At 38.4% G+C, this 10,000-nt stretch overlaps 2 protein-coding genes across 2 annotated transcripts in view; one reads left to right on the top strand and one right to left on the bottom strand.

Annotated features, from left to right (window-relative positions):
- LOC137983618 (palmitoyltransferase ZDHHC3-like) overlaps positions 1 to 1,648 on the top strand; it is a 10,039-nt gene extending 8,391 nt beyond the window's left edge. The window contains exon 10 of the mRNA XM_068830768.1: positions 223 to 1,648. Coding sequence (XP_068686869.1) covers positions 223 to 308 — 86 coding nt within the window. The 3' untranslated portion in view covers positions 309 to 1,648. The remainder of the gene's footprint in view (positions 1 to 222) is intronic.
- Positions 1,649 to 3,142: 1,494 nt separating this feature from the next.
- LOC137983615 (ankyrin repeat domain-containing protein 17-like) overlaps positions 3,143 to 10,000 on the bottom strand; it is a 35,801-nt gene continuing 28,943 nt past the window's right edge. Inside the window, exons 21-28 of the mRNA XM_068830761.1 lie at positions 9,250 to 9,435; positions 8,434 to 8,477; positions 8,233 to 8,282; positions 8,021 to 8,114; positions 6,221 to 7,087; positions 5,172 to 5,243; positions 4,801 to 4,834; positions 3,143 to 3,904 (exon numbers count right to left, since the gene is read on the bottom strand). Of these exons, the coding sequence (XP_068686862.1) occupies positions 3,342 to 3,904; positions 4,801 to 4,834; positions 5,172 to 5,243; positions 6,221 to 7,087; positions 8,021 to 8,114; positions 8,233 to 8,282; positions 8,434 to 8,477; positions 9,250 to 9,435 (1,910 nt within the window). The 3' untranslated portion in view covers positions 3,143 to 3,341. The remainder of the gene's footprint in view (positions 3,905 to 4,800; positions 4,835 to 5,171; positions 5,244 to 6,220; positions 7,088 to 8,020; positions 8,115 to 8,232; positions 8,283 to 8,433; positions 8,478 to 9,249; positions 9,436 to 10,000) is intronic.

Here is a 10,000-nt window from a genome sequence, read left to right as displayed (position 1 = left end):
AGATCTACAGACCTTTGAGTCAAGCAACAAGATCAAACTTTTGAATGTAGCAGGCTGTGATATGAGAGTGTGTGTGTAGTATTGTAGTAGAGGAGGAAACTTTGTCACCATTTTCCCACCCATTTGAATTTACTCACTGAGAGTGACATTGTTGAGTCTCTTTGTAACTGTGTGAGATTGGGGAAATTATTGATAATATTCTCATGAAATTTTTTTCCCCAGGTACATTTTTCTTATGGTTTTGTCCTTGCTCCTCTCCATACAGTCCACACAGGACAACAGTGCCGTCAGCACGCTATAATGTCTAGCACAGCACTGCAAAATATCCACAGAAAGCATGAAAGCGATAGAGAAAAGCTGTACCTCCATTTGCTAGCAACCGTTATCTGCGATATGGAGATCTCTGCTGACACCATGTACATTGTTGTACACATTACCATACAAGCTTTTCTTGTTTGAGGCATTGCATTTGTTGTGCAACAGAAAGTTTAATTCTTGTAAACTTAAACTGAAATCATAACATTGTGTGAGCTCAGAGCACTTGGTAGGACAAAATTAATTTTGCCATGCATCTTAGAATTTAAAATTAATGAATCAGTGATACATGTACATGTACATGTATAAGTGTTATCACCAAATTGGCTTATAATGATCAACATACAATCCATGTTAACCTTAGTCATCTCCCCAGTTTTAAGCATTTGCTTGTGATAAGCATCAAGAACATTAATTTTAATTGGCTGGCAAGAGGGTTTTCTTGCATGATACCCTTTTAAAAATTATTTAGAGTTCTTTAAACCACAGTCCTCAAAGATTATCAGGCTTATCAAATTTTCAGAGATATCTTGTGATGAAATACACTTGTAATATTCAGTGCTGGTTTATTCTTGGCTCATTAAATGATGGGCACATGGTAGCCATTTCCCCTACAGACCTTCTAACATAATTTTATACCCTGTTGCCCTCATTTTTATGTTTCTCTGGAATAACAGTCAAAGATTTGTGTTCACTATCACCTTTTTGTTTCAAGCACACTGCATTTCTTTTGAAGATCTGATAACCTGTCACTGTGAAGGAAGCACTACTCAGTTAAACCTTATATGCTTTTTCTTTTGTTTACAATATTCAGCTCATAGATTTAATTCTTTGTCTCTTTGACTTGATCATTACTTTAAAGCCAAGTGAGCTTGTCCAACTTTACTCTGACTGACATATTGTCATATGACCTTAATTTACTGAAAAAAAAAAAAAAAAATGAACAAGCTGATTATTTCCTGTGGAAAACTGTGGCTGTCATTCCAAGTAGTATGAATGCTTTCGTATCTAAGGGATACCCCACTAGTTAAAACTATGAATAATTTTATTGCACATGCAGACATGAACTTGTTGCTTGTTGTAATCAATATACTCAAACCGGCAGTTTGCATTGAAAAATAGGATAATATTGTACATGATGGAGTTTTTTTTAACTAGGAAAACAGCAGAAATAATGTACATTGTAACATACAATACTACTTTTAAGCTTTACTTAAGTTGGTGTAAATAATTTTAACTTTAAAACTAAGCTATTTACCAGCAAGTCTTAGAGGTATAGTATTTGTTTAAAGTTGTCAAGTAAACCCAAAATATTGACAGATGTGGTGCCCAGATTTATGTGTGTTCCTTCTTTTGTAAACATGATGTAGTAGTACATTATTCATATCTAGACAGAAATCTCACAGCAGATTACCTGTACCTCAGTTTTGAAGAAACATCATCTCCCTTTAGCAACATCCTAGATTTTGCTTTGGTCAATGCCAGATGATTTTCTTCTATACATTGCCAAATCAAGTAGGTGCTACATGGCATTTTTATTGAATTTCTAAAATTCTAAAAATTAATATTAAAACAGACAAACTGTACAAAATTATTACTGTCCTTTATGACCTCTTCACCCAAATAATGCTCAAATCTCTTTTTTAAATTCTCTCCATGTATAAACCACTTTTGCATTCTTCAAAATGAAATAATTTGTGCATTCAGCCACAAATTGAAGACCTCTGCATTGCATAACTTCACATTAGCATGATGCATTTAAAACATCTAACCCTAATAACCCTAATGGCACAGGGACTGGGTATTAATATTTAAATAGACACAGTAAAATCCACTAGTGGCTGTCGAAGGGAGGCCAAGAGATAAGCTAATGGCCAATTTCATCAAGTTTCAATGCACTTCCATACTCAGACAGCATTACAGCTTGCCCAAAGGGCAAGCTGTGGCTACCACCTGCTAGCCCGAGAGTCATTTTTACCAGCCCCAAAAAATTTCACAAGCAGTATTATTTTACTTATTAATTACATGTTTTAACTGACTAATTACTAATTAAAATGAAAGACTAAAATAAAAGAGCTTGCACTGTGTACTGGCATCCCTTTTAACTCAGATGCTAGCATTCTTAGGTATTGATGTGAAGGGGTTGACCTTGAGGAGAAGTTTTATTTAGAGCGGTTTTCAATTGAGTGTCGAAAGTAATTAGCAATTTGCTTTGGTTTTGCATTACTTCACTCAGTGATTGGTTCAAAGTTCTCACGCCATTTTGTCGACCAATCAGAAGTGAAACCAAAACCAACTGTGGCTTGTGCGTGCACATTTTCCTGTGCTTTGTGTTTGCTAGGTGTAATTACTTCGAGTTTTGATTGGTTTACTGGATTGTCTCCGTCCTTTTTGATTGGCCAAAGTAATGAGTTTGGTTTTGGTTTTACGATATTCAATTGAAACTCACTCTAATAGGCCATAACTTTTTTCCTCTTCCCAGCACGAAGTATCTCAGGACAACCAACCCAATTTAACCCATCAACCCCTGGGAGTGAGACTTGTAGATAGCTAGATGATTTTACTCATCAATGCAATGCAGTTCAGGAGTCAATGGGCTGTAATTTATGGCCTCTGTTAAAACTGAATTCCCTTGCCGGACTCTGATAGAGGACTCTGTAAACAAAATTTACTTTGAAAGTTTAATATTATTTCGTAGTGCTAGTTAATGATACAATTGTAGTTACTTGTGTTGTTTTCAAGAACTATATACTTAGCCAATTTACCCCTTCATAGCACTCTGAAAGCAGTTGTTATAGACAATTTAAACAAACACACAACTTGCTGATCCAATGAGTGAACTTTAATGCAATCATCTTTTAAACATCAACCAAACCTTTTGCATTGATTCACAGAATGTTTATCCTACATGTAAACCCTGAAAACCCTTCAGACATGTAGACATTTTATAAATTACAAGCATCAAAGTGTAGCTAACGATTGGAATCAATAAGTTAATAAGTCAAGCATCAAGACAAATGGAAAAGCTACTGCTGAGGATAGAAGTAGTAAAAGCCGCCGGGATAAAAGACTTGAGGCGGAGCAGGGCCTTGTGAGTACGGCAGATGGTTCATGTACTGTCCGGCTTGCTGCGGTGGAACGTACGACATACCGTGATCACCATGGGAAGCAACTGAGACATATGGCTGGCTGTTGGTTATATTTCCCGAAGCAGAATGTGGTCTAGGAGGGAGGCTACCAGAATGGTTCTGATTTGCAAGTCCAATATGCTGAACAGGATTCATTGACCGTCCACCACTCCCAGGAGCCGTCATGAGTGACAGCAGGTGCTGGTTGCCAAGGTTACTGGGAGGTTGCTGTAGAAGCGAGGGATGAAGTGCTGCTTTCAGAGGCTGCTTTGGCTTGTGGCCCAGAGGAGAGAGATGTGATTCTGAGCTGTGTTGAGCCAGAATGTGATTGTGGTTTGTAAATGGTGGTGGTTCCATTTTGTTGGGCTTCTTGGTTGGTGGCATGAGGCCATGAGTTTGGTTCATTTTCACAAATCCATTTCCTGGAGTATGAAAAGCATTACCACTGGATCCTCTTGTACCTTCATAACCAAAAAAAGCATGTGACTCAATATAGTATGACCTCATTCAAAAAAAGTCAATATTTTGATTTCCCACTCATTTCTTTATCTCAATGTTTCTTTTGCAGCCAGATGCTTATTATGCACTATCTTTTTCCAAGTGCGGATAAAAGGTTTTGGAATCGCTGCTACCAAAAAGTTTCTCCAACAAAATTTTGTCCAACAAAATTTTGTCCCCATAAAGTCAGCTACACTGTATATAAAAGTAGCTAAAAAAGGAAAGAAAAGGAACTTTATTTAAATAAAGTGTCTAGTCGTTCTAGCGCCTGGAGCACTAATTGGGGACACTGTAAACTGAAATTAGCAATGAAAGCAAATCAAGTCAAATGTTGGTTTTTGAGGAGAGGGGAAACCGGAATACCCGGAGAAAACCTCTCAGTGCAGAGTAGAGAACCAACAAACTCAACCCACATATGACACTGAGTCTGGGAATCGAACCCGGGCCACATTGGTAGGAGGCGAGTGCTCTCACCACTGTGCCATCCCTGCACCCCCAAATGGTGTGAATTGTTCCATGGTAAATGCCCACAATAGTTCAATAGAGGAAGAAAAGACAACTTTCTCCCGGTTTTTCACCCTTGTGAGTTATGTTATTTTCTTGATGCAAATTGGGATAAAACATTCCATATTTTTTTTTCCTAAAGTTTAGCCAATACTGACTGTAACCATGCAAGAGCAAAGAATATCTGCGCATTGCGAAGTAATAACAACCTCTCAGCTGGCTTAGCTATGAGCTCAAAAAGAATTTGAAGTGTTTTTTAACACATAGCTGCTTTAATTCTTTTCCACAGTACTGTTTTTCAAGAAAGACTGATACATGTACATCCTTCTTGACTTTTAGCTCAAGTTTAACTTACCGTGTACTGCAAACAAAAGCTTTAAACGTGGACCCTGGAAAGGAAGAACAGACAACCTTGACTGAAACTGGCAACTTTTTAACGATACATAATCTACTTGACAGTTTTTAGATTCCATTTTGCCTTGACACTCTTTGGTAAGGGACAGTTGACAGTAATTTATTGTAAACAGGATGGAAATTAATCAGATACAATTTTCTTGCAACTAGTCACACATTTCCACAGCAATGTACCATTCACCATGAAAATGTCTACATGTAATTCACAACTGAACACACGCAATATAAAATTCAAATTTTCCGTTTCAAATTTAAGTCAAGATAAAAAACGGCAATAGTAAAGAATGTTATATTATAATACTAGAATCAAACCTTTGGGATGCCAAGATTTTCCAAATCCTCCTCAACCATATGAGAGAGTTGACTACCATCAATGCCTTGCTCCTGTTGTTGAACAAAAACCAGCAAAAACCTCTCAGCACTAACTCTACTTACTCTCATGTTACAGCAAAGAAAGAGCAAGACTTAAACCCTTTTTACACCTGCACAAAATTGGCACAGCACTCCAAAATAGCGGCATGGTACCAATATTTGGAGTTCTGAGCTGAGCACACCTCCAGAGATGTGCACGGCACCCCTATAACTTCTGGCACGAGTACCTAATAATTGCCTTCTGTTTGCTCTGTTTACACATGAAAAGTTTAACTTGCTGTGACTGAAAAACATAGGTACGGTACCAAGATTTCCGAGTGCTGTGCCAGACTTTTTTGCTAGTGTAAAGCAGGCTTTAGCTATGAAGGTGATTCTCCTATGCTCCCTGAACAAATGAGATGTTAAGCAATGAATGCCCTTTCTACAAGTTAGAAGCAAATACATGTAGTGTGTGGGATTATCCCACAAGGTTAAAAGCATTGGAGGGTTGTAAGGCTGGGCTTATGGTTTCTTGTCCACATCTGACAAGACTAAAGAATCAAACCATTTGCAGATGTCATTACAAAGACAGCATTAAAGACCCCGAGTGTTGGTCTGGCTGGAGTATGAACACAACACCTTCAGTTTGGTAGTACAATGCTCAACCTATTGAACCAACCAGTCTGCTATCTATTGACACCTCTAACACCCACCCTAGGACGCCCCCATTTGACGAGTAACATTGTCTGGCGTCAGACAGAGTAAAATTTGTTAAGTCCCACACCCAGGCGTCAATCCATTAACGAAGAGGTCAAAGCAATTGCTCTCTAGGAAGATTCAATGTGAATGAAAAAAACAACCACCAATAAAAGCAGGCAATGAGTTGGCTATTTACAATAAGATCTGAACCTAAAGTACCGGTATCTGCATGAAGCTTGAGCATACAGCTGTACCAGCTACTAGGCTGTGGCGGCTACAGAAGATGAATAAACGCGGTAAAATAAACATACCTCGAATACAGGGATGTATTTCTCCAATCCCAATCTCTGCAGCAATTGATTGATCTCTGAATTACCTCTAACTAAAGCAGATTGGTGTGTAGACCAATTTTCTCTCATTGCCAATCCTGGCGGGAAAGGTCCTTGTGGCATGCGGGAATACTGCTGCCAGGGATGGGCCGGGATGGTATTTTCACCACCAACTGCCTGGGAAAGATCAACACTTGACCGTCTGTGTTGAGTAGGTAGTTCCTCATTCCAACCTGTTGAAGGCTCACTGCTACTTAATGAACGTGGACTCCTCTGCTTGGATGCCCAAGAGTGGACTGCAAAATCATCCACTGAGGGGTGTCCACCCATGGAAGGGGGTGCAGATTCAGGTAAACTGTGTGTCCGGGGTAGAGAAGGTGAGGATGGGGCACTGTATGCTCCCCTTCCCGGGACCCACTGGGAACCGCTAGGAACTCCTTGATCCGACAGAGCTGTGTTCATGCCACCCGTTGCGTGCTGAGGAGTAGGGGTCATGTCTTCAACAAACGCTGAAGAATTCCACATACTGCTGTTTCCAGGAATATCACTGTCCATGATGGAAGATAACTCTTGTCGACTGCTGCTTCTGCTGCTACTTGTGCTGTCAGAATTGTTCCAAGCTTGTTTTTCAGGTGTGCCGTCATCACAGATGACAGAAAGTGAAGTTGCATGAGGCTGAGGTGCAACTGGGGCCCAGATACCTGATGACAGAGGTTTAAATGTCCCAGAGTCACCACAGAGATCAGATGCTCTTGTGCTAAGTGAAGAGTCCAGGCCCGACTTTTGCACTGAAGGAGTGAACTTCTCTTTGGCAGGTGACATGAATGGTTGCTCTCCTTGGTACTCATGCTGCAAAGGAACAAAAACTGTCTTCTTGATGCATTCATTTTAACTCTTACAGGCAAGTCTGTCTTTGACAAGATGTATCTTTCCTGAGAATGGCTTTGGGATACTCAAAAAATCAATAAGCTCCTAGCAGGAGTTAAACCTACCATTGTATGACCTTCCAATAATTGGCATGAGGACCTCAAATTTTTAGCAGCTTTTGGATTTGGCCAAAAGTAATCAACATGGGCCCCTTATGCCTCAAACCCCTTCAATTACTACTGGTACTGCATGAACTACGAAAACCACCAATCTGTCGAATGGCCCCGCCCACTTCAGTTAAGCTTTGGCCGTCAAGGTGTACCGGAACAACCACAACAATGGAAAGATACATTTTCAAAATTGTGAGTCCTGGGGGAAAATGGATAAAATTGTTCATTTCCAGCGAAGAGGTTGCAAGTGAAAAAATGGATTTGCTGTTACTTCAAGTGCACGAAAGGTTCCCTGGCCTGAAAAGTAGCGTCGAACACAACACCTCGCAAGTATTTGAACTATTTAAAAGAGAAAGTGGTCAGAGCAGTGACCCAGTAATTCAGGCCCATTCCATAGATTTTCGCGGTTTTCGTAGTAGTTTGGATGCACTAACATTCAGCTTCAATTCACTAATTTTTTATTTTGGCAAAAATTTGAAAATGCATTGACCCTGTAGCCCGCAGGAAGCTTAGTTGCCTCAATGGTTAGACTTCATTTCCTCTCAAATTTTAGAATTTTAGATGATACTTAACAATCCATATATAGAAAAATAACCACTAACACCAGCCACTTTGTTTCCTGGTTGTTGTTGAAAAAGATGGCCAAGTGAGGATTTTACAGACAAGATGAAAAACTGAAATAAATTGTTACAGTGACAGAGCATCCCAAAGGAAAAACATGACTCAACTATTAATTTTGTTGTACCTGCATCTGTGAAGACCAACTAATGCTTTGCGATCTTTCGTCATTTAGGCCATTTCCATCCTCCCCAGTAGACCACGGATAAGATGATAAAGAACTAAAAAAGAAAAAAAAGCAACTATACCTTTAGGGACAATAAAAGCCATTCAAAAAGTTCAATGTTTTCTGAACAAAATAAATCAAAGATACAGAGAACAAAACTCATGGCAACTTACCCACTGCTAAATAAACTGCTAGTAAACAGCTCCATCCCTGGGAGAGGTCCCTAAGAACAAAAAAGTTTTTTTTTTTAGAATTGATCCTATTCACATTTATGTTGTTGTATTATCAAAGACCTTCATAGAATCCGGAGTATTTGAAGTTACAATGTTAAATGTTTAATACAATAAGTTAGTGTGCATCACAATTCAACGTACCTTTGGCTTCCTTTCAGATGAAAAGCTGTCTGTTCCAGAAATGGCTATAAATTTCAATTTAAGATCACAACATTCTTTAGAATATATACACAAACAAGAGACTACCTCTTCGTACTCCAAAGCATACTGTATCTATGTTACAATTTGATTTCACATCAAAATGATTTTAACCTTTGTAGGTTGATTTGTAATTTCTGTCTCCCTTTATGACAATGAATACCAGACACAAAGAAAGTGCAAATCAACCTAGAGGTGTAGGTGTTAAAGGTTAAATTTGATTTAGAACTGGTAATAAATATTTATTTATTTATTTATATTATTAAATTATTATTATTATTATTATTATTATTAATTATTATTATTACTATTATTAATTTTTTACTGCTTTTATTAACTGAAAATCAGCACAAGGTGACATCTGACATTGGTCAATGCTTCCTTAGTAAAAATTGCACAGCTATAGTCTACAAAGTATAAGAAGGTGCTAACACAGGTTTGTGTCAAGGTACAGACAGGTGTCAGTTACATTAATAAGCTACCCAAGAGACTCGCAATAAGTTTCATCATCTGCCTAATGCAAGAGGAAGTTCTGGTGGACATTGCTTTTTAGCACTATTCAACTCTATCATTAGTACCTCAGTGCCTGCTTATTAATGCCGTGTTAATGTTGTAGTTAAAATTTTTCCTTGGTCAAAAAATTTTCAGACTAGTTTGTTTTTTACTTTCCTTTATCTTATAGACATTATCATAATCTGAAACAAAGGAAAGAAGAAACAAACTAGTTTGAAAAATCTTTAACTACAACATCAACATTACCTGAGCTTTGTGAGGACCAAGGACTGAAGTAGGGGAACTTTGACTTATTCCGTTCTCTTGGCGATGACAACAGCTCAGACCCTTCTCCTGTGGATGAAGGTGGGAGTGGCCCTCTGTTTGGTGGCAATGCATCTCGTTGAGCAGGTGGAGCAGAAGAAAGGAGAGCAGGAGTGGTGATAGCTTCAGCTACAAACAACAATACAAATAGTCCTATCAGAGAAGACTGCTTGAAGACAGAATTTGCTCCCAGTTATGAAAGAGATTGACAACAACATAATTCAAAATAATTCAAGTTCAGCAGATAGCAAGAACTTAAGCCGTAATGGAAAATGCACTCTTGCTTCTGCCTCAGCCTTGGAAGGGACCTTTATAACTCTTGTGTTGTGCACAACACTTAAGTTCTTTGCTGTTCACTTATTAAGTTCTATCTGGAACAGCCTCCTTTTTCCTGGTGTCAATAATTGCCTTAATAGCAATCTAACACTAGGGAAATCCACACTATGTATGATACACAGTACTTCTTTTTTTGACATTTAAAAAAAGAAGACTCTTTTTTGAGTCTTCATAGCATTTACAACTACCAGTAGCTCATGGATAGTTGTCACAGGACACAGAGGTTACAGTACCATTTTTGATTAGGTACATGTCAAGGTATTTCCATGGTCATATTCTATAAATATTTTCTTTTTTCTCTCTTTCTTTTTAATAGACATGTTTTTTCAACACCTTGGATAACAATGAATTACGGTTT

The sequence above is a fragment of the Montipora foliosa genome, chromosome 13 (genome assembly GCF_036669935.1).
Source record: "Montipora foliosa isolate CH-2021 chromosome 13, ASM3666993v2, whole genome shotgun sequence".
NCBI classification, from domain to species: Eukaryota; Metazoa; Cnidaria; class Anthozoa; order Scleractinia; family Acroporidae; genus Montipora; species Montipora foliosa.
The sequence above is the reverse complement of the archived record's forward strand: the minus strand, read 5'-3'. Positions and strand labels throughout refer to the sequence as shown.